The sequence below is a fragment of the Lynx rufus genome, unplaced genomic scaffold (genome assembly GCF_022079265.1).
Source record: "Lynx rufus isolate CCGP_SWC_20201006 ecotype Redwood Valley unplaced genomic scaffold, mLynRuf1.p SCAF_49, whole genome shotgun sequence".
Taxonomy (NCBI): Eukaryota; Metazoa; Chordata; class Mammalia; order Carnivora; family Felidae; genus Lynx; species Lynx rufus.
The window spans coordinates 280,789-303,247 of record NW_025814866.1 but is presented as its reverse complement, the minus strand read 5'-3'; the positions used below and the strand labels follow the sequence as shown (position 1 = coordinate 303,247).

The 22,459-nt window shown below is 62.5% G+C and overlaps 2 protein-coding genes across 2 annotated transcripts; one reads left to right on the top strand and one right to left on the bottom strand.

Annotated features, from left to right (window-relative positions):
• The first annotated feature begins 1,171 nt into the window (after window positions 1–1,171).
• On the top strand, window positions 1,172–15,038 carry PLXNA3 (plexin A3). Its single transcript, XM_047098431.1, has 32 exons — window positions 1,172–1,774; window positions 2,161–2,700; window positions 3,185–3,367; window positions 4,197–4,325; window positions 4,396–4,496; window positions 4,861–4,984; window positions 5,087–5,243; window positions 5,323–5,422; window positions 5,596–5,710; window positions 5,877–6,077; window positions 6,214–6,310; window positions 6,451–6,641; window positions 6,721–6,866; window positions 6,938–7,058; window positions 7,164–7,300; window positions 7,409–7,579; window positions 7,865–7,958; window positions 8,042–8,281; window positions 8,358–8,501; window positions 8,571–8,805; window positions 8,895–9,037; window positions 9,116–9,372; window positions 9,497–9,563; window positions 9,660–9,806; window positions 9,892–10,051; window positions 10,206–10,309; window positions 10,485–10,581; window positions 10,867–11,057; window positions 11,313–11,482; window positions 11,970–12,182; window positions 12,321–12,471; window positions 13,971–15,038. The coding sequence occupies exons 1-32, from the start codon at window positions 1,178–1,180 to the stop codon at window positions 14,064–14,066; spliced, it is 5,619 nt and encodes a 1,872-aa protein (XP_046954387.1). The 5' UTR covers window positions 1,172–1,177; the 3' UTR covers window positions 14,067–15,038.
• Window positions 15,039–18,798: 3,760 nt separating this feature from the next.
• LAGE3 (L antigen family member 3) lies at window positions 18,799–20,045 on the bottom strand. The gene is made up of 3 exons (XM_047098440.1): window positions 19,828–20,045; window positions 19,386–19,514; window positions 18,799–19,139 (listed from the first exon to the last, which is right to left on the bottom strand). The coding sequence occupies exons 1-3, from the start codon at window positions 20,043–20,045 to the stop codon at window positions 19,025–19,027; spliced, it is 462 nt and encodes a 153-aa protein (XP_046954396.1). The 3' UTR covers window positions 18,799–19,024.
• Window positions 20,046–22,459: the final 2,414 nt, after the last annotated feature.

Sequence of the window (22,459 nt, the reverse complement as noted above, 5' to 3'; positions counted from 1 at the left end):
AAATGCATTTTTTCTTTTCTATCTCCTATGCATTCTTAGTTTGGTCCCCTGTACCCCCGCCCCCCGAGCTGGGTACCTTGTGTCTCCCTTGGGGCTTGGGCACAGAGAGGGTAGCTCTGAGCCCTGCTCCACTGGGTGCCATGACACTGCTCTGCTGTCTTTGCTGCCTAGAGCTGGCCAGAAAGCTGGGTGTGGCCTGGGGGTGAAGACCTGGCCAAGCTGGGCATTTGGCCCCCACCCCATCTCCCCAGGGCCTCGCTGGGTTTAGGGACATTGCTTCCTTTCCATAGGGCTCCTTGCACCCCCCCCCCCGACACCTCCTGTTCCCCAGCTCACCTCTGGATTTGGAGGGAGAGCTGCACAGGGCTCCCTGGGCCATCTGTCTGGCTGTGCCTGAGCACAGCCTGACTTATGTCTGTCTTGGCGCGTGGCTGTGGGGGCAGGCACAACTCGGCTTTGTGTTGCGGTGGGTAGGCCAGACAGCAGGCTCCTGGACAGCCAGCTAGGGGAGGCCCTTGGGGCGAGGAGGCAGCTGGGGCCAGGACTCCGGGTGTGATGGCACCGGGTTCAGTTTCAGATCTGGATGCCTCAGACCTCTGACCTGGGTCTCCTGGTGGCAATGCCACTCTGGAGTGGTGTTCCCCCCCCCACACACACTTAGGATTGTTCACTCTCCGCCTTTCCCCTTCCCCCAACTTGGGTGTGGGGCGTCTCTGTGGCCTGGGACTTGCCTGTAGTGGCTCTTGCGTGTGGCTGGCCACCCTAAGCTCCAGGATCTGGTGTTTGGGGTCTCATTCTGGGAGGGCCTCCCACCCTTCCTTTTTCAGCATCTGGCTCTGCTGCCCCCTTGGGTGTGGCCCGGTTGTGGGGAGGCCTCCTGGCTCCTTTCCAGCGGGGGTGGGGGGTGGGGGATGATTGATGGCCCTCAAGCCTGCCTGTGCTCGCTGCTCACTCATGCGCCCTGGTGGAGGCCCTCCTTGTCTCCCAGCCACGGGCACCATCTGGGACTCTGTGGTCCGCTGGTGGAGGAGCGGCCTCCACCCTCTGTGGCATGGTGCTCGGTCCGCTGGAGGCCCTAGGCCAGTGGGGCAGAAGGAAGGCAGGCAGCTTGGGCCTGGGCCTCTGATTTGCGCTTGCTTCTTCTCCCCAGGCCTGTCCTCGGGCGCAGCTGCCGGCCATGCCTGCTGTCTGCCTCCTCTTGCTGGTCCTCCTTGCCGTGGGGGGGGCCCTGGGCAGCGGCAGGCCCTTCCCTGCCTTCTCGGTGACAGACACGACGCTCACACACCTGGCTGTGCACCGGGTGACCGGGGAGGTGTTCGTGGGTGCGGTGAACCGCGTCTTCAAGCTGGCCCCCAATCTGACTGAGCTGCGGGCGCACGTCACAGGGCCTGTTGAGGACAATGCTCGCTGCTACCCACCTCCCAGCATGCGAGTGTGTGCCCACCGCCTAGCACCTGTCGACAACGTGAACAAGCTGCTGCTCATAGACTATGCGGCCCGCCGCCTGGTGGCCTGCGGCAGCATCTGGCAAGGCATCTGCCAGTTCTTGCGCCTGGACGACCTCTTCAAGCTGGGTGAGCCGCACCACCGCAAGGAGCACTACCTGTCGGGAGCCCAGGAGCCTGACTCCATGGCCGGCGTCATTGTGGAGCAGGCTCGGGGGCCCAGCAAGCTGTTCGTGGGCACGGCCGTGGACGGCAAGTCTGAGTACTTCCCCACCCTCAGCTCGCGCAAGCTCATCAGCGACGAGGACGGGGCCGACATGTTCAGTCTGGTGGGTGAGCCCGCTCGCCTGTTCACCTTGTCAGACGGGCTGCCGGGCCCTCCTCCCCTGCTGCCTCTTCTTACCCCCCTCGTCTCCCTCCTTCCTGCACCCTGTCCTGGCTCTGCCACCGGAAGAGCCCTGATCCAGGAGGAGGCCAGCCGCCGAGGCCGGGCCAGGGCCCAGGAGGGTGCTGCTCAGCCCACCCTCGGCGGCCTTTCTGAGCTGCGCTCCTATGACTCTGCAGGCAGAGTGGGATCACGAGGGAGGCCCCAGGGGCGACCGTGTCCTGGGAGCAGGGCCCGGAGTGGGGTTGTGGGGGCCGAGAGGCCAGGGTCTGGGAGGTTGGCAAAGGACACGGGCCTCGTCCCATGCTCTCTCCTGAACCCCCTCCACAGGTGTACCAGGACGAATTCGTCTCCTCGCAGATCAAGATCCCCTCAGACACGCTGTCCCTGTACCCCGCCTTTGACATCTACTACATCTACGGCTTTGTGAGCGCCTCCTTCGTGTACTTCCTGACGCTGCAGCTGGACACCCAGCAGACACTGCTCGACACGGCGGGCGAGAAATTCTTCACGTCCAAGATCGTGCGCATGTGCGCTGGGGACTCGGAGTTCTACTCGTACGTGGAGTTCCCCATCGGCTGCTCCTGGCGAGGCGTGGAGTACCGCCTGGTGCAGAGCGCCCACCTGGCCAAGCCCGGCCTGCTGCTGGCCCAGGCCCTGGGCGTGCCGCCCGACGAGGACGTCCTCTTCACGGTCTTCTCTCAGGGCCAGAAGAACCGGGCCAGCCCGCCGCGGCAGACCGTCCTCTGCCTCTTCACCCTCAGCAACATCAACGCCCACATCCGGCGCCGCATCCAGTCCTGCTACCGGGGGGAGGGCACGCTGGCCCTGCCCTGGCTGCTGAACAAGGAGCTGCCCTGCATCAACACTGTGAGCTCGCGCCCGCGCCCGCGCCGCAGGGCCCCGGCCTCAGTGCCCGCACCCTACCCTGGAACGCCGTGTCTTCCTGTCAGGGATTCCCACCCTCGTTGCCCCCGCCCTCTGCGGCTCCCCTTTCTTCCCCGGCCGCCTTCTCACTGTTGACGGGTGCTCTCTGTTCACGAGCTGCCGGCTTCCGGGTGCTCCGCGCTCCTGCTCCTGGGCGGCCCTGTGCCGTCCCGCAGGCCTCGGAGGTGTGTGGTGTGTCCGGGGGCCACCCGCTGCCTCAGCCTCACCCCCCCCTCCCCCGCTCCTCCTCCTCCTCCTCCTCCTGAGCCGCTGGCTTCCTGTGGGGTCCTAGGGCAAGCCGCTGGTCTTGGCTGGTGGGGGGAGCCGGTTCCAGATCCAGCTCCCGTCCGGAATATGGGGTCTCTGCCCTCTGTCCAGCTGGCGCCCCGAAGCTCGGATTCTCACCGCACCCATCCTGTTTCACCAGCCCATGCAGATAAACGGAAACTTCTGCGGGCTGGTGTTGAACCAGCCACTGGGTGGCCTACACGTGATCGAGGGGCTGCCCCTGCTGGCTGACAGCAGCGATGGTATGGCCAGCGTGGCCGCCTACACCTACCGCCGGCACTCTGTGGTCTTCATTGGCACTCGTACCGGCAATCTAAAGAAGGTAGGGCGAGGGCCGGGGGAGGGGGGACTTCCCGGGCTGGGCCCCAGGAACCTGGCCACGCTCCACAGGCGGCTCCTCGGCCACCCGCCCTCTCCAACACCAGTGCCCACTGTGGCCTCAGTTGCTGGCTTCCCGTGACACGGACCAGACCGGTCTCGAGGCCTCTCTGCTGGGAGTGCAGGGGCCCTGGCTGAGCCATCATTCTGGGTCCTCAGTTGAACGAAGGAGGAAAAATGTGAATGTAACCCCTTTTGCTCTCTTGTCCCCTCATGGGCACCAGGGCTGCTTCCGTTCCTAGACGGGGTAGCATGAAAGGGGGAGATGCACTCTGGGAGCCCCAGTGTGCTCGCTCCGAAGGGACAGTGGTCAGGAGAGCCGCCACGAGCTCGTCCGGCTCACCCGGCAAATACGGAGTTGTCCCCAGGAGTTCTGGGGTTGGCTGGGGAGGGTTCGTGAAGGGAGCCAGTGACTTCTGGGGGGCCTGGTCTGCTGCCCCTCCTGGGCCCTTGTTTGCATCTCTAACCACTTCACGGAGGCATCGCCCGCAAAGCATACACTTCTCCCACTTAAAGCATACAGTCTGTGGTTTTAGCAAGTTTGCACAGGGTGTAACTGTCAGCATGAGCTCATTCCGGGATGGTGTCTGTCATCCCCCAGAAAGCTCTTCCCCTGCCTATGGCCATCTTGGGAGTGGGCAGGTTGAGAGCTGAGCCGCACCAGGCCCTGGCTTCAGCTTGGCCACGACCTGGAAAGTCCGTGGCTTGACAAGTGGATGTTCTGGGTGTGTGCGGCACCCTGTGGCATCAGGCCAGCGTGTCTCGTGGCCCAGGTCCGGGTTGACGGCTCCCAGTATGCCCACCTGTACGAGACAGTGCCCGTGGTGGATGGCAGCCCCATCCTTCGAGACCTGCTCTTCAGCCCCGACCACCGGCACATCTACCTCCTGAGTGAGAAGCAGGTAGGCCCGTGGCAGGCGGCAGCGGGTGGCGGGGTGGGGGCAGGGCGGGTACTGACGCCGCCGTCCCCAGGTGAGCCAGCTCCCGGTGGAGACGTGCGAGCAGTACATGAGCTGCGCGGCCTGCCTCGGCTCGGGGGACCCGCACTGCGGTTGGTGTGTGTTGCAGCACAGGTGAGGGCCACAGGGCCGGGCAGGGAGGAAGGGTCTGCAGGGGTCCTGCTCCTGGGAGGAGCCGGCGATGCCCACTGATTGGGGTGGGCAGAGCGTGCCCTTGCCCACGTACCCATTTCTCCCAGTCGTACCCTTGTGGCCTCTGCCTCCGTCCCCTCCTGCTTCATCCAGCTAATGAGCGGAGCCCCCGTCCCGAGTGACAGCTCTTAGGGCCCAGGGGACGAGGCCAAAGCATGCTGTTGCCTGGCACTGTGGGCTGGGCTGGCCGTCCCCTCTTTCCCTGCGGACATATGTGTACCCTCCCACCGCCCGGCCAGGGCCCTCGGGACAGCTGTATAACGGGCTCTGGCCTAACCCCACGCAGATGCTGCCGTGAAGGAGCCTGTCCGGGTGCTTCCGCCCCCCATGGCTTCGCCGAGGAGCTGAGCAAGTGTGTCCAGGTGCGGGTCCGGCCCAACAATGTTTCAGTGACGTCACCCGGGGTGCAGGTAAGTGCTGTGATGGGTGGGGGTGCGTGGGCCCGCATGTGTGTGTGTCGGTGGGGGTTGGGGGGGGGACGCCTCCCGCTCTGACTCCTCCGCCTTCCCCAGCTGACCGTGGCCGTGCGCAACGTGCCAGACCTCAGCGTCGGCGTGAGCTGTACCTTTGAGGAGGTGGCGGAGAGTGAGGCCGTCCTGCTGCCCTCCGGGGAGCTGCAGTGCCCGTCGCCCTCCCTCCGGGAGCTGCGGGCTCTCACCAGGGGGCACGGTCAGTAGGCTGGGGCTTTCCGGGATGGGGACGCTCTGCGTCCCGGGCCTGCTCACGGCCACCCCTGGGCTCGCCACAGGGGCCACGCGCACTGTGCGGCTGCAGCTGCTGTCCAAGGAGACTGGCGTGAAGTTCGCCGGGGTCGACTTCGTCTTCTACAACTGCAGCGTACTCCGGTCGTGAGTACTGGCATCTCTGACCTCTGTCCCCACATCCCTCCGTCCCCTGCTGTGTTGTGTGGGCCTCAGGTGGGCCCCGGCGCCTCCTCCCTGGGGCTTCCCGTGTGCCCCGTGGGCGAGTGGTGAGAGCGCGGCCTGGTCTTCTGCGTTATTCGCGAAGCCTCTCCCTGCAGGTGCATGTCCTGCGTCGGCAGCCCGTACCCCTGCCACTGGTGTAAGTACCGCCACGTGTGCACCAGCCACCCCCAAGAGTGCTCCTTCCAGGAGGGCAGGGTCCACAGCCCTGAGGTGAGGCGGGTGCCGTGCGCGAGGGGGCTGGGCTCCATGTGGGCTGGCCTCTGGCTTTTCTGCCTTTGTTCTCATTGTTTTCCCGGAGCCTCTTCAGTTCGGGGCCAGCCCAGCTGGGCCCAGATGGCAGCGGTGGGTGTGTGGCTGACGGGCGGTCTCCCCGCAGGGTTGCCCTGAGATCCTGCCGGGCGGGGACCTCTTGATCCCAGTCGGCGTCATGCAGCCCCTTACCCTGCGGGCCAAGAACCTGCCGCAGCCGCAGTCGGGCCAGAAGAACTATGAGTGTGTGGTCCGGGTGCAGGGGCGGCAGCAACGGGTGCCGGCCGTGCGCTTCAATAGCAGCAGCGTGCAGTGCCAGAACGCGTCGGTGAGGCCCCCTCCCGCGGGGCATGCTGGTCGTGCGGGTCTGCGCCCGGCTCGCTGCTCAGAGAGCCCGACGTGCCTCTGGCGGGGGACCTTCTGAGCACCTCTGCTCTGGGGTGACGCAGGTCCCTCTCTCCCAGTACTCCTACGAAGGCGACGAGTACGGTGACACCGAGCTGGACTTCTCCGTGGTCTGGGATGGCGATTTCGCCATCGACAAGCCTGCCACCTTCCGAGGTGCGGGGCAGCATGGGGCTGTAGGGCCTGGGGCACGGTGGGCGCGACCTGGGGCCAGGTGCGGCAGGGGGACCCCGCGTCGGGGTCCTCGGTGCCCCCGGCGCCCCGCGGCCGCCCCCAGCGGTGCCCTCTGCCCGCAGCTCTCCTGTACAAGTGCTGGGCACGGCGGCCCAGCTGCGGCCTCTGCCTCAAGGCTGACCCTCGCTTCAACTGCGGCTGGTGCGTCTCGGAGCACAGGTGCCAGCTGCGGGCCCACTGCCCGGCCCCCAAGACCAACTGGATGCACCCGAGCCAGAAGGGCGCCCGCTGCAGCCACCCTCGCATCGCCCAGGTCAGCCTCCCCGGTCTCCTTCCGTCTGCCAGGCACCCACGAGTCTGGGCTCACCCTCGCCTATCGTCCTGCTCTGCAGATCCACCCGCTCATGGGGCCCAAGGAGGGAGGCACTCGGGTCACCATTGTGGGTGAGAACCTGGGCCTCAGCTACCGGGACGTGGGCCTGCGGGTCGCAGGTGTGCGCTGCAACCCTATCCCCTCCGAGTACGTCAGCGCCGAGAGGTGAGTGCGGCCGTGTGGGCGCCCGAGCCCTGGGCTGTCTGCCCCCAGCCCTGACCTTCTCTCACCCATAGGATCGTGTGTGAGATGGGGGAGTCGCTGGTGCCCAGCCCACCGCCGGGGCCCGCGGAGCTCTGTGTGGGCGACTGTTCTGCTGACTTCCGCACACAGTCCGAACAGCTCTACAGTTTCGTGGTGTGTGGGCTGCCCGTCCTTCCCCCTCCCCTCCTTTCTGAGACCCCTCCCCCCCACCCGCACCGGGCCACCTCCTCCCTCTCCTCAGGGCCGCTTCTCCCACAGACGCCAGCGTTTGACCGCGTAAGTCCCGGTCGGGGCCCGGCTTCCGGGGGCACACGGCTCACCATCTCCGGGAGCTCTCTGGATGCCGGCAGCAGGGTCACAGTGACTGTGAGAGATGGCGAGTGCCAGTTCGTGAGGTGGGCGGGGCCCCATCAGCTCTGGCCTGGGCACTGGGTAGGGGGCCACAAGGGCAGGGTGAGTCATGGCCCCGGGCTACCTGCTCTCAGCGCCCCACTTACCAACAGGAGAGACGCCGAGACAATCGTGTGTATCTCGCCCGTGTCCACCCTGGGCCCCAGCGAGGCCCCCATCACCCTGGCCATCGACCGTGCCAACATTTCTAGTCCCGGCGTCTTCTACACCTACACCCAGGACCCTACGGTCACTCGCCTTGAGCCCACCTGGAGCATCATCAAGTAAGACCTGAGGAGGAGTGTGGGTCGGGGACTGTGTCCCTGAGCTCCTGTCCCGGGGCCTCGCTTGGTGACTGGGGCCCAGGGCGTCAAGTTACGCGTCCTCCAAGCCTCAGCCCTCGTTGGCAGAGGGGGGCAGGGTCCTCCCAACAACATGGCACCTGGCATTCACCCAGTGACCTGGGGTGGGGGAGGCCCCGGGCTCCATGGCAGCCGTGATAACTCTCTGGAGGCCAGGCTGGGAGCAGTGGCGGAGGGAGCCTGAGGCCCCTCCCCCGCTGCCCCCAGTGGAAGCACTGCCATCACTGTGAGTGGGACCCACCTACTGACCGTCCAGGAGCCCCGGGTCCGGGCCAAGTACCGAGGCATCGAGACCACCAACGTGAGTGCCAGCGGTCCTCGCCCTGCCCCTAACCCTGCCACCTGTGGCTTCATGTGCCGGGCTGCCCTCCCTTGTCCCCGCAGACGTGCCAGGTGATCAACGATACCGCCATGCTGTGTAAGGCCCCCGGCATCTTCCTGGGACGGCCCCAGCCACAGGCCCAGGGTGAACACCCTGATGAGTTTGGCTTCCTGCTGGATCACGTGCAGACGGCCCGCTCCCTCAACCGGTCCTCCTTCACCTACTACCCTGATCCCAGCTTCGAGCCACTGGGGCCCTCCGGTGTCCTGGATGTCAAGCCTGGCTCCCACGTAGTGTTGAAGGTGCGAGTGGGGGCACAGTGGACCAGGAGAGGCCGGGAGGTGGGGAGCCCTGGCTGACCGCACCCTCCACCCACAGGGCAAGAATCTGATCCCCGCAGCAGCGGGCAGCTCCCGCCTCAACTACACGGTGCTGATCGGGGGCCAGCCATGTGCGCTCACTGTCTCCGACACACAGCTCCTGTGCGACTCACCTAGCCAGACGGGCCGGCAGCCTGTCATGGTGCGTGGGAGGTGGGGGAGGCCACCGGGTGGGCGTGGGGGTCAGCTCACAGTGGGGTTGTCCCTGCAGGTACTGGTAGGTGGCCTGGAGTTCTGGCTGGGTACCCTGCACATCACGGCCGAGCGGGCGCTGACTCTGCCGGCCATGGTGGGCCTGGCGGTGGGCGGCGGGCTCTTGCTGCTGGCCATCACCGCTGTGCTGGTCGCCTATAAGCGCAAGACTCAGGATGCAGACCGCACGCTCAAGCGGCTTCAGCTACAGATGGACAACTTGGAGTCCCGCGTGGCTCTGGAATGCAAGGAAGGTGCCTGGGACAGTGGTGTGGTGCAGGGCGGGTGGGTTGGGAGCCTCTCCCCTCCCGCTGCGCTCATTCTTCCTCCCCGCCCTCCCCAGCCTTTGCTGAGCTGCAGACGGATATCAATGAGCTGACCAACCACATGGACGGGGTGCAGATCCCTTTCCTGGACTACCGGACCTATGCCGTTCGCGTGCTCTTCCCGGGCATTGAGGCCCATCCGGTGCTCAAGGAGCTGGATGTGAGTCCCCAGCTCGCCTGCCGGCCCTCATCCCCTGCCACGCCTCCCCCACTCTCTGAGACGCCCTGTCCCTCCCAGACTCCCCCCAACGTCGAGAAGGCCCTGCGCCTCTTTGGACAGCTGCTGCACAGCCGCGCCTTCGTGCTCACCTTCATCCACACGCTGGAGGCCCAGAGCAGCTTTTCCATGCGCGACCGTGGTACCGTGGCCTCGCTCACCATGGTGGTCCTGCACAGCCGCCTCGATTACGCCACGGGGCTGCTCAAGCAGCTGCTGGCGGACCTCATAGAGAAGAACCTGGAGAGCAAGAACCACCCCAAGCTGCTTCTGCGCAGGTAGGTGCTGCAGGGCCGCGGCCCCGCCTCCTGCGGGCCCCACTCCCACCAGGCCCGCTCCTGCCTGGGGAGCAAGGTGGGTGGGCCCCCTCTCCAGTCTGGCCCAGCGCCCCTTTTGCCCTAGGACCGAGTCGGTGGCTGAGAAGATGCTTACCAACTGGTTCACATTCCTGCTGCACAAGTTTCTGAAGGTGTGCTGGGCGGGTGGGCGGGTGGGCGGGGCGACCCGGGGAAGCGGCGGCTGGCGGGCGGGCGGGCAGCGTACGTGTGCCCGCCCCTGGCTGCAGGAGTGTGCCGGGGAGCCGCTGTTTCTGCTCTACTGCGCCATCAAGCAGCAGATGGAGAAGGGCCCCATCGATGCCATCACGGGCGAGGCCCGCTACTCCCTGAGCGAAGACAAGCTCATCCGGCAGCAGATCGACTACAAGACGCTGGTGGGTTGGTGGTCGGGTGGGCAGGGCCTCAGGCATGACGGCACACCTCGTCTGGGGTCCAGCCTGTGGTTCCCCTCACCCGCAGACCCTGCACTGCGTGTTCCCGGAGAGCGAGGGCAGCACTCAGGTCCCAGTGAAGGTTCTCAACTGCGACAGCGTCACCCAAGCCAAAGATAAGCTGCTGGACGCTGTGTACAAGGGCGTCCCATACTCGCAGCGCCCCAAAGCCGAAGACATGGACCTAGGTGACCTTGCCCCTTCCTCCCGGCCCCGACCCTGTGGCCACATTACATTGACTGCCATTCCCGCTCCCTGCTTGGGCTCTGTCCGCTGAGGGAGGTGGGCCCCGGGGCCCAGGGTACTCTGGGCAGGACCTCAAGGGCTGTCTGTGGCCTACAGAATGGCGCCAGGGCCGTATGGCCCGAATCATCCTCCAGGATGAAGACGTCACCACGAAGATTGAGTGTGACTGGAAGAGGGTCAACTCATTGGCCCACTATCAGGTGAGGGGCTGGGAGCCACCTGGGGGCCCTGGCCCTGCCCCGAGGACACAGTCCCTCCTTGGGGAGCCTCGGATACCTCCGACATGCACACTGCAGGGTCCGGGTGGGTGGTGGCTCAGGCCCGTTGGCTCCCCAGCCTCCTGTGCTGCCCCCCCTCTGTCTCTGTGGTTTCCAGGTGACAGACGGCTCCTTGGTGGCACTGGTGCCCAAACAAGTGTGTGCCTATAACATGGCCAGCTCCTTTACCTTCACCCGCTCACTCAGCCGCTACGGTAGGTGCCTCCAGGGTGATGGCCTTGATTGGCCTTGTGCCCTCTGAGGCTGTGTCAGCCATCCTGGGGAGCCCCCTCTCTGAGTGGCCACCATGCTTCTGGTGGTCGCCCTGGGCCTTGCCCTTGGGAGATGTCCACTTTCATAGAGCCTGGAGGTGGGGCGGGCCGGTAAGAGTAGGCAGCCCCCTTAGCCCGCTGGGCTCCTGGAAGAGAGGTGGGCAAGAGCCGTGGCGATGACTGGCATGGCCCCACTGGCCTAAAGGGCATGCCTGTCCCCTGCCCCAGAGAGCTTGCTGCGCACAGCCAGCAGCCCCGACAGCCTCCGTTCTCGGGCACCCATGATCACGCCTGACCAGGAGACTGGCACCAAGCTGTGGCACCTGGTGAAGAACCACGACCATGCTGACCACCGCGAGGGGGACCGCGGCAGCAAGATGGTCTCAGAGATCTACCTGACTCGACTCCTGGCCACCAAGGTGTGGGCCTGCCCTGAGCCACCCTGGCCTCAGCCCAGACATCTTCTAGCCCAGCCTTGGCCCTGCGGTTGGTCCGGCCTGCCCTGGGGGTAGGCCGCGGGGTTCTTCAAATCTGGTGCGCCTTTCTCGAGGCCTGAGGCTGGGGCGGGGCCCGTCTGGGGCACTGTCCCTGCAGGGAAGCTCCTTGCCCCTCTGTCCCCCTGTTCTGCTGTGGGGCCATCCCAACCTGACCTGTGCTCTTGCCGACCCCTGCAGGGCACGCTGCAGAAGTTTGTGGATGACCTCTTCGAGACCGTGTTCAGCACGGCTCACCGAGGTTCAGCCCTGCCCCTGGCCATCAAGTACATGTTCGACTTCCTGGATGAGCAGGCCGACCGGCGCCAGATCAGCGACCCTGACGTGCGCCACACCTGGAAGAGCAATTGGTACCGCCTTGTGCTGGGCCACTGCCGGCCCCCCTGGGGATGGGCGGACAGAGGAAGGGAGGACACCTGTGGCTGTGCCGGCACTCAGAGACCAGGGGGGTGGGTGACTGACGGGGGCTGGAGCGGCCATCCAGGCAGGAGAGGGCCTGCATCAGTCGCCCCTCAAGCACAGGAGGGGAGTTCGGTTGATTCCGGATACGGGCCCCGCTGGGCCATGTGGGAGGCCGGGAGTGGGGCCGGCACAGAGCAGACGTGCTGACGGCCAGGCCCATGTGGTGGCCGTGGCGCGGGGTGAGATGCAGCGAGGACGGAAGGCTGTTTGCTCTCATTTCTAACTGCTTGAAGTCTGGCAGAAACTTAAAGAAAAGGCCGCTAACCCTAAATGTGTCACGCTTGCTGCTTGTGGGCAAGATGTGCACAGGCCAGGCAGGAAGCGTAGAAGGGAGCACTGACGGGATGGGCTTCAGGTGCCTGTCCCTCTATCCAGCCTGCCCCTGCGCTTCTGGGTAAACGTGATCAAGAACCCCCAGTTTGTGTTCGACATCCACAAGAACAGCATCACGGACGCCTGCCTCTCCGTGGTGGCCCAGACCTTCATGGACTCCTGCTCCACGTCTGAACATCGCCTGGGCAAGGACTCGCCGTCCAACAAGCTGCTCTACGCCAAGGACATCCCCAACTACAAGAGCTGGGTGGAGAGGTGGGCTGGGAGGGGAAGCCAGGCCTGGCAGCCCCCTGCCGCGTCAGCTTGGGGAAAAAGTCCCCAGAGACCGGCCTGACTGCCAGGGCAGGGGCTTTGGTGGCGCCTGCCTTTGTGACCTACTCAGGGTCCCAACAGGTACTACCGGGACATTGCAAAGATGGCATCCATCAGCGACCAGGACATGGACGCCTACCTGGTGGAGCAGTCCCGTCTGCATGCCAGTGACTTCAACATCTTAAGCGCGCTCAGTGAACTCTATTTCTATGTCACCAAGTACCGCCAGGAGGTGCGTGCCAGTCTCGCGGGCCCCCAGTCGTTAGGCCCTGATGGTGCGGTCAGTGGCAAACACGGGGGGGCCCCGTGAGGGTGAAGGGCACTAGAGGGTGGTGGAGGGGACAGAGGGGGCACGGACCCTATCTCTTAGATCGCTCGCAGCGCCTCCCCTATTCAGCCCCCAGGCTAGCACAGGTGATGCTTTCCAGATGCTGGGATTTGAGGGGGCTGGGAGAGAAGCCACTGGCCAGAGAACGAAATTCTGCTCAGGCAAAAGTAAAGGTCCAGGGAAGGGGTGGGCTGAGGGGCTAGGGTGGGGCCAGAAGGTAGGCAGGGCCAGCACCTTATCCAGCCCATGGGATTGGTGACCCCACACTTCAGCAGACAGGGAACATAGAGGTGTGGATCTGAGGTTGTATTACTGCTGGAAGTAAGAACCCGTCAGCCAGGACACGGCCCAGAAAGCTCTGAGCCTGGATGAGCTCACCAAGGGCAGCCGAGAGCCAGTGTAGGGGTACGAGTGGCCCACGCACTGAGTCCTGGGGTCCTGGGACACTCAGAGGTGGCAGAGAAGACAGGGAGCCAGCAGCAGAGACTGAGGAGTGGAGGGAGGGACCCCAAGACTGCAGGGTGGCCTCCTGGAACAGGACACACACACACACACACACACACACACACACACACACCACCTGGGGCAGGAAGGGGGTGGTCAGGAGGGAGAAGAGTATGATTGGCTTCCTGGGGTGCTACTGATGGTCAAGGGCAATGAAGCCCTAGAAGGTTGCCGCATTTGGCAAGGAGATCCTGGATACCAGCAAAGACAGGGTTGGATGCGGGTCAGGAGGGGACGGGGAAGTTGGGTGCGGGTTGGGATGGGGGTCAAGAGGGGACAAGGAAGTCAGGTGCAGGATGGGGGTGGGTGTCAGGAGAAGACGGGGAGACCAGGAGGGGATGGGGAGATTGGGTGTGGGGTGGGGGTCACGAGGGGTGGGGAGGTTGGGTGGGGGTGTGGGTCAGGAGGGGAAGTGAAGATTGGGTGCAGATTCCGGGTCAGGAGGGGACGGGGAGATCAGGTGTGGGGTTGGGGTTCAGGAGGGGATGGGGAGATGGGGTGCAGGGTGGGGGTCAGGAGGGGAAGTGAAGATTGGGTGCAGATTCCAGGTCAGTAGGGGACGGGGAGATCAGGTGCGGGGTTGGGGTTCAGGAGGGGATGGGGAGATGGGGTGTGGGCCAGGAAGGGACGGGGTGTTTGGGGACAGCGGGTCCAGCCCACTCCCGGGAAGGGCCGCACTGTGGCCGCCGAGCAGAGAAGGCGGTGGCTTCGGGGTGGCCAAGTCGCAGCGTGGGCAGAGGTGGGGGGCTGCAGCCCTTCCCACGTGCCGGGGACCCGCAGAGAGCGGGGTGCGTGGACGCAGGAGGGACAGAAGAGCTCAGGCAGGGGAGGACGGCTTGGCCACGGAGGGAGCGGCCCCTCCTCGCCAGCCCGGCTCCGGGGGGACCCTCCTCCCCCAGGTCCTCACCGCTCTGGACAGAGACGCCTCCTGTCGGAAGCATAAGTTGCGGCAAAAACTGGAACAGATCATCAGCCTCGTGTCCGGCAACAGCTAAGGGTGGCGGAACCGGTGAGGAGGGGGCGTCCCAGGCCTGAGGTGACCTCGGGGCCGAGCCCTGGATCGGGTGGCACGGGGGCGGGGATGGGGTGGTCACCCGTCTCTCGTGCCCTGCGCACACCCGGGCCCCCTTCATTAGTGCCTTTCTTTGGGCCCTGCATGGGGGCGGTGGTGACAGGACCAAGGGTCCTGACCCTGGCAGCAGCAATATCCCCGCCCTCCTACCCTCGTGCCCCCGGGTCGTGCCAGCCCCTGCCCCCTCTTCCTGTTTATACCCCCAACCACCTATTTATTTAATTTATCTGCCCCTCACCGTGTCCGTCTGTCACCACGTGCCCCTTCTCTGGGATGTGGACAACCTCACGCCCCTTCTGTCCTTGGGTCGTCCTGGCTCCCTGGTGGCACGGTCAGCCTCGGCCTCGCCTCTGGCACCTGCCCCTGGCCGTGGCCGGCCCCGCCGGGTCCGAGCAGGGGCCCCCGACACCAGCAGCACTTGATGGCGAGGAGGGGGGCGCCCAGGGTGAGGCGGCAAAGCCCTCCCCAGACTGTGGCTGCGCCCGGGGGTCTCCCCGCGGCTGGGTCCCGGCATCCCCTCCGGACTTCTCGGGGGTCGGACCGTACCTTTCTCGGGCGCCCTGTCCCCAGCACCTGGGGAGCTATGAGCGGGTTCGTGCCAGGGCCCCACGTGGGCCTGGGGGCTCTGGAAGTCTCCTTCTCCAGGCCCGAGCGCCCAGCTTCCTCGGCGTGGTGCCCGCTCAGCCCGGACCCCTCACCCCCGCTGCCCTGTCCTGCGCCCGCCCCGAGTGGCCGAGGCGGCAGTGCCTTACCCCTCTGTTCCCTCTTCCCCCTCCGAGGGATCTGGCCCCGGCGCGTGGTCCCGGAAACCCAGCTGTCCCCTCTGTTTTGGCATGAGCTTCTTTGTCGTTGTTCCTGGAACCTTGTTTCTGAATTAAACGTCGGGAAAACGGTGGCAGTGTGTGGCAGGTGGGTGGTCGGCGAGCAGGGAAGCAGGTGGGGAGGCTGTTGGACTCTGGAGGAGCTGGGCTCCCTTTATGGGAGGAAGGGTGACCCGTTGCAGGGGTCCCGCGCATCTGAGGAGGTCCAGGGCCACGTCCGATCCGTGCCAGCAAACCCCGGTGGCTCTCCCGTCAAGATCCAGCCGGAACCCGTTCCCTTCTCCCCACCTCCACTGGCCGCAGCCTGGGGGTCTCTCGCCTGCGTGCCAGTCTCCCCACTTCTGTCCTGCCTGCCCTCGTCCCCTTCCCAGCGCAGCAGGCACTGCGACTGTGGTGGTGGTTCCAAAACTATGCATTTGCCCAAACTCCTAGGCCTGTACACTCACAAAGGGGAAGGCTGAGAGGATGGAACTTAGCCCTCACTTCAAACACAAACAAGTAAACAAAAAGGCGAGGTAAACAGTCAAGAGAAAGCTGCTTGATCCAGGATAAGGATTGAAGCCCAGACCAAGGGAGGTGCCGGGCTGACAGCTGTGCAGGCACGTGGCCCAGAGGAAGCAGGCAGGGAGAGAGAGGGGAGGCCGAGGAAGATGGTTTTAAAAAATTACCATTGTGAGATTACAGAAAGGCAATGAAAGACTGAAGGCAATTAAAAAAAATTTTTTAATGTTTATTTTTGAGGGAGAGAGAGAGCACAGGTGCGAGTGGGGAGGGGCAGAGAGAGAGGGAGACACAGAATCCGAAGCGGGCTCCAGGCTCTGAGCTGTCAGCACAGAGCCCAACCCGGGTCTTTAGCCATGAGATCATGACCTGAGTCAAAGACGCTTAAGGGGCGCCTGGGTGGCGCAGTCGGTTAAGCGTCCGACTTCAGCCAGGTCACGATCTCGCGGTCCGTGAGTTCGAGCCCCGCGTCGGGCTCTGGGCTGATGGCTCGGAGCCTGGAGCCTGCTTCCGATTCTGTGTCTCCCTCTCTCTCTGCCCCTCCCCCGTTCATGCTCTGTCTCTCTCTGTCCCAAAAATAAACGTTGAAAAAAAAAATTTAAAAAAAACAAAGACGCTTAAGTGACTGAGACACTCAGGTGCCCGTAAACAAGGCAATTTTTAACCTAGGAGGTAAAGAAAGCCCAAGTGAATGGTTCCCCAAGAACCATTTTGGGAGAACGAAGAGGCTAGCAGAATGGAGAGTGGTATAAAACAGCCAGATCCTCAACCATCAAGAAGAAAGGTCCTCAAAATTACTTTTCAAAAGGAAGGAAGAGAAAGAGACCCTTGCTGTAGCCACTACAGCTGCTGTCTGCTGTCAGGTGAGAGTGTCATCACAACCGCCACCACTGTCCCCGTGACGGCGTGTCTCCCCTGCAGCACGCACCAGCTCGCCCCACGTCCAGCAGTCATAGACTCTTCGTGCGTGTGTAGTAGCAGGGACCGATTTACACTGCCACTTACTTGAAAGAGCCCCCCAAACCAGACAGAATAGATGAGACCCAAGCTGTAAGGAAACCAGGTATCAGGCGATGAAGAACGGCGATCTCCGGGAGATGAGAAGTCAGAGATCGGCCTTGCAATTGTCCCAGCTGACCGCATTGGGAGTTTTGTGCTGAGGCCCGCCGGAACTGGTGGGGCAGAGGGCCCCAAGGAGTGGCGGGGGGGGGGGGGGGGGGAGCATGGGCGAGGACCCTGTGGGAGGGAGCAGCGCACGGCTGATCAGCGCAAGCGCGCGGGGAGACCATTGGAGGCCCGCTGAGGACCATCTGACAGAACGAAAGTAACTTTGTTGGGCACTCAAGCGGGACAACAACCAACAGCTGTCCCCACCGGCTAGGAGGGCAAACCTCACAACTGGGGAAGTGTGGGAGTGGAAAATGACACCTGCCCCGAGCTGTTCTGGTCCCGTAGGGCAAGTCTTTGAAGACTCAAGAGGGTCCAACTGGGGGCGCCTGGGTGGCGCGGTTGGTTGAGCGTCCGACTTCAGCCAGGTCACGATCTCGCGGTCCGTGAGTTCGAGCCCCGCGTCAGGCTCTGGGCTGATGGCTCAGAGCCTGGAGCCTGTTTCCGATTCTGTGTCTCCCTCTCTCTCTGCCCCTCCCCCGTTCATGCTCTGTCTCTGTCCCAAAAATAAAATAAAAAAAAAAAACGTTGAAAAAAAAAAAAAAAAAAAAAAAGAGGGTCCAACTGTTCCAGGTAAGTGACGCATCGCGGAACAAAGCTCACAAATATTTGTAGGAATAGAAAGACCTCCAGCACCCAAGGAGAATCATGTCCGGCATCCAGTCTACAGTTAACGGGCACGCAGAGAAGCGGGGAAACCCAACCCACACAAATTCTCCGCTATAAGGTACCCAGGTCAGAAAGGAGGAAACAGAACTGGCTTTATCCTGAGAAAACACGATCACCTGTGGAGAAAATCCCATGGCGTCTGTCCACCAAAGAGCTGCCAGAATTGCTGGGTCTGCAGGAGACCTCGTGTGTCACGGGGAGCGCACTCCTTCCACCAAAAGGCTGACAGTTGTCCAGCACTTTTCCTCACTGAGCTAAGGCCAGTCAGCCTCAACGCTCTGATTCTAGTGTTTCTGGGTTGTTTGCTCTTCTCGTGCAAACTAATTTTTACATTATTTTTTAAGGATTTTTTTAAATGGTTTTTTTTTTTTAATTTTGAAAGAAAGATTGTGAGTGGGGAAGGAGCAGAGAGAGGGAGCCATGGGGCTCGATCTCGATCTCACAAACCGTGAGGTCACGACCTGAGCCCAAATCGAGTTGGACGCTTAACTGACTAAGCCGCCCAGGTGCCCCAAATTGTTATTTTGAAATGTTTATTTTCTTGAGAGAGCGTGAGTGCGCACATGAACAGGGGCGGGCAGAGAGAGAATCCCAAGCAGGCTCCCCACTGTCATCTCCCAAACTGAGATCGTGACCTGAGCCGAAGTCAAGAGTAGGACAGTCAACCAAGTGAGCCAGAGGCACCCCCAAATGAATTTTGTTTTCAAATTTTGCCAGAGCCAGCAGTGACAAGGTGTAGCAAAACCAGCATTCTGGCAGAGTGGTAGGTACGTTTTCTGGAGACTTAATTTTGCAGTCTTGACAGAGCTTTAAAAAATATACTAAATATTTACCCACTAATTGTACCTCTTTTAACCTAGTGGAAGGAAGCAATCATTCGTGCAAGGTCATATGCAAGAGTTCCACTGAGTCATCACCTAAAATAGGGCAAAAAGGTGAAAGCAATTTAAACGTTCAGTAGTTACATTAGAATATTATAATGCGTCTTTTCTTTTTATAAAAAAAACCTTAAGTTTATTAATTTTTGAGAGACAGAAACTGAGCAGGGGAGGGGCAGAGGAAAGAGGGAGACATAGAATCCAAAGCAGGCTCCAGACCCTCAGCTGTCAGTACAGAGCCTGACACGGGGCTGGAACTCACCAGCTCCAAGATCACGACCTGAGCCAAAGTCAGACGCTCAACCGACTGAGCCTGCCAGGTGCCCTTAATGCATCTTTCCTGCACTCATTCAATATTTTTGAAGAGTTTGGATAAAAAGTTCACATTAGATGAAAGCCATCAGGAGTAATGCGAAACGTGCCAACGATGGGCATATTCCCACATGTTGAGAGTCCTTGATACCGAAGGACAGGACGCACGTGGGTTCTGCCAGTTCCCAAACTGCCTTCTACCACCTTCCGCGACTTGCACGTCGTCGACATCCCAGAAGCCGCCCCCCCCCCACCTGAGGACAAAGGGAAGAGTATCCGGGGGTGCCGCAACTGAGAAGGAACAGGGAATAGCAAAGCTCAGTTTTATTTTCTGCAGTAGCAAACATTTAAATGGCAAACAAAACAAGGGGACCGTGAGTGCCCAAGGGCTCGGGCCCTCGTTGCCCTCAGAAGACCAGGCAGGCCCCCAACCTCAGGTGGCAGCTAGTGCAGGCATCACTGCCCTAGGAAGGACGGACCGCCCAGACGGGGGACACGAGGCTAGACCTTAGCCCCCTTTCGCCAGCGCAGGCTTAGCGGGAAACAGGGGGCCCGAAGCGCTGCATGGTCCGAATCACCAGGGAAAGCTGGTCAAGAAAGTTGATGATGGAAATTCGGAGGAGGCGAGAGTTTTCAGCTCTCCAGCGGCTGAGAGAGAAAAGGCAATCAAGTTGGAGGTGGTGGCTCCTCCCCTTCCTCGCTCCGCCCCCCCCCCCCCCCGTACCCATCCCTCGCACCCTTCTCCCCCCAGGAGCACCCCCCTCCGCGGGTGCAGGTGTTAGAGCCTGCGGGGCCCCTCCCCGCACCTAGTGCTTACGCTCCAGCAGAGCATCCCCCCCATGGAGACGACCCGCCACCTGCAGCCACCCCGACCCCGGCCCTTCCAGAACTTACATGGCCAGAACGCTGTCAGTTACGGTGAGCTGCTTCTCCACGATGCCTCCGTGCGGTTCCCGATCTGGGGCCAAGGACGCACAGGCGATCTCCGCCTCCAAGTGGGACGGGAAAGGCACGCCGAGGGCGCTGGGTGCAGATTCGGTTAAGGTACCACCCCTACTCACTTAGGGCCTGAGCCCCCTTCTCAGGCCACCCTGACGAGGCCACCCACTCCCGGCCCTAATCGCTCGCGGCCACCCCATTCCCTGGCCCAGGTCCTCCCACCGCCCCCAGGAACCCGTTTCCCCCCTGCTCTCCTTCCTTCCTCCTCCCCCACCTCTCTCCAGCCACCCCGGGACCACCCTGCTTTCAGATCTTTGCCCCACGCCCCGCAGATTACCGCGGCTCCTCTCCCTTTCCGCCCCCTGCCCATGCCCCGCTGTCCCCTCGGCTAGGATACAATATGTGTATTCGGGTTTCCGGCCTTCCGGTCGTGGAGAGGGCATCTCCGCCTGGCCCCGGGGCGTGCTGTGGTCGCGGGACACGCGGAGCTGCGCCGGCGACCGCGGCCTCCGTGCCTGCGCTGCAAAGGCCGCCACAGCCGCCCTGGCCCTGGCCCTCCAGGCTGTTGTCGGCGCCGCCCGCCGGGCCGCCTGCGTCTGCGTCTGCCGCCTGCATGGTCGCCGCGCTCCGCCCCAGACCCCGCCCTTCGAGCACAGGCCCGGCCGCTCGCCCAGTCGGCTGGCGGCTGAGGCGCTGCGGCTCCTTCCCGAAGCTCCGCCCCGCGCGCCGACCCCGCCCTCCCCGCGCACGCGCAAACGGACCGTCGGGAGGCTGCCGCGCGCGTGGCCGGTTCCCGCCAAAGCGACGCTCGCTGTCCCAGGCTCTCTCGGACCCTGGCTGCGGAAGCCCCGCCTATCACAGCTCGACGCCACCCCCAGGCGCCTGCGCCAACGGGCTCCTAGGGTTTCCAGTGAGGCCGCCAGGCCTGCGGCCGGTGCCCGCCCAGCCGGCCTTTCCGCCCTTGGGCCCTGGGAGACCCCCTGGCTTAGCTAGACTAGGAGCGCTTCCTCATAAAGCCCACGCAAGTCACCCCGGCCTCCCGGGAGCGCCGAGGCCAACATTTCCCCACCCCCACCTCCCGGCCGTTCCCTTGGGCGCCTGACTGGTTCCCGCCCAGCCAGCTCTGCCAGGAGCCCCTAGAGACTACCCCCCCCCACCCTTGTCCTCCTAGCCAACGAGGGCTCCCTCCTAAGGCTCCGCCCCCAAGCATCCAAAGCAAGGGGGCTCCCAGGAGCGCCTGAGCAAACGGACCCCCCTGTGTTCCTCCCGGGCCCGGGACTGCTTCCCGCGCCCCTGCCCCGAAGCCAGCTCTGCCCTGGGCTCCCAGAGACCCCGCCCTCGGCCGCCTCTCCAGCGGCTGCTCCCTCACCAATCGTCGCCACGCGCTGTGACGGGTGACCCCACCGCACCCACGCCAACCAGTCCTACCTCAGCTCCACCCCCTCCCCACACCCCTAGCCCCTCCCCAGACCTCGTGGGAGGCCGCCAGACACCACGGCCTGTTGTCCAGAGGGCCCTGCCTCTTCCTTGGGCTCAGTGTCCCCAGCACGTGCGGCTCCACGACCTCGCAGCGCTTCGTGGAGGGAGATGGGCCACAGCCCAGACGGACACGGCCCCGCACCCCGTCCCCTTCCCCGGCACAGGTGGACACACCAAAGCGGCCTTTGGAGGGGGCGACTGAGCACAGGTGCGGATCAGATCGGCGGTCTGGGAAGGTCACGAAGGGGCTCCCGTCGGGGGGCAAGCCTGCCAGTAGGAGGCAAGGAGGGAAGGGATGGCGACTGGAGCTAAAGTAGTTAGTGGCCACGGAGAACAGGGATGCGGTCGCATAGGAAAAACCACAGTGCAAAAGGGAAATCACTAAAATCCCAACTTAGGAAGCTACTGTCCATGTGCACGGAAATCCTGCAACGGTAGCCTGAAGTGTAAACGCCTCGTATCTCTGTGTGGTGGGATTGAGGGTGGTCCCCACTTCTTTTTTGTGTATCTCTCCCCCAAAAGGTTCACAGTGACTTTACATGACCTTTAGTGTTTTTAATTTTTAAATTTTATTTTGTAAGTGATCTCTGTGCCCCACATGAAGCTCGAACTCACGACCCCCCTCCCACACACACCCAAGCCAAAACGCACATGCTCTACCCAACGAACCAGGCAGCCAGACACCCCTACGGTCAAAAAGAGTTAAAAAAAATTTTTTTAAACATTTATTCATTTTTGAGAGACAGAGAGCATGAGTGGGGGAGGCGCAGAGAGAGAGAGGGAGACCCAGAATCCATAGCAGGCTCCAGGCTCCGAGCTGTCAGCACAGACCCCGACGCAGGGCTCAAACTTATGACCCACAAGATCATGACCTGAGCTGATGTCAGATGGTTAACCAACTGAGCCACCCAGGCACCTGTCTTAATTTTTAATATAAATTACATAACATCACTTACCTATTTAAAATTCTAAAATGATCTCCCATTGCCTTTGGAATCATATCCAAACTCCTTGATGTAGTTGATAAAACTGTGTCACCTGGCTTCCCGCTCATCCATCGTGTACCGTCACCTGTCTGCTGCCTCATTCTCTGCAGCCTGGGGGGCCCTTTGCTCCTGACCAAGGGTGGCCTGCCCTACCACTTTGAATTTATTCTTCTATTTGGAAGACTCCACAAACTTTCCCATAGCTGGCTCCTCCTTGTCTTCAAGATCTTGGCTCCAGTGTCACCTTTGAAAGGCCTGCTGGGTCACCAGTCTAACATCCTACCCCCAGGCACGATTCATCACATTTGCCCATTTTAGTCTGCTGCATAGAATTTTTCATAATCTGAAATGATAATCTGGTTTTGTTTTCTTCTATATCGGTCATATATCATCTCTGGTACCTTTTTGTTGTTCAGTGCAGTTTCTTCAGTAGGTGGTTTGTTGCTTGTTGAATGAGAGTATTAAGTACAAGAGTCATGGCTGTGTGGACCCTGCAATCTCTCATATAGGCAGTTACTTCACAGATATGTAACAGTGTATGGACAAAGTGACTCCTTGTAACAT

Coding starts and splice junctions, on each gene's coding strand:
- PLXNA3 (XM_047098431.1), top strand. CDS start 1,178: ATGCCTGCTGTCTGCCTCCTCTTGCTGGTCCTCCTTGCCGTGGGGGGG. Junction 5,244..5,322: donor GGCTCTCACCAGGGGGCACG/GTCAGTAGGCTG, acceptor GGCTCGCCACAG/GGGCCACGCGCACTGTGCGG. Junction 9,038..9,115: donor CGGTGCTCAAGGAGCTGGAT/GTGAGTCCCCAG, acceptor TGTCCCTCCCAG/ACTCCCCCCAACGTCGAGAA.
- LAGE3 (XM_047098440.1), bottom strand. CDS start 20,045: ATGCAGGCGGCAGACGCAGACGCAGGCGGCCCGGCGGGCGGCGCCGAC. Junction 19,515..19,827: donor GAAACCCGAATACACATATT/GTATCCTAGCCG, acceptor ATCTGCACCCAG/CGCCCTCGGCGTGCCTTTCC. Junction 19,140..19,385: donor ACTGACAGCGTTCTGGCCAT/GTAAGTTCTGGA, acceptor TTTCTCTCTCAG/CCGCTGGAGAGCTGAAAACT.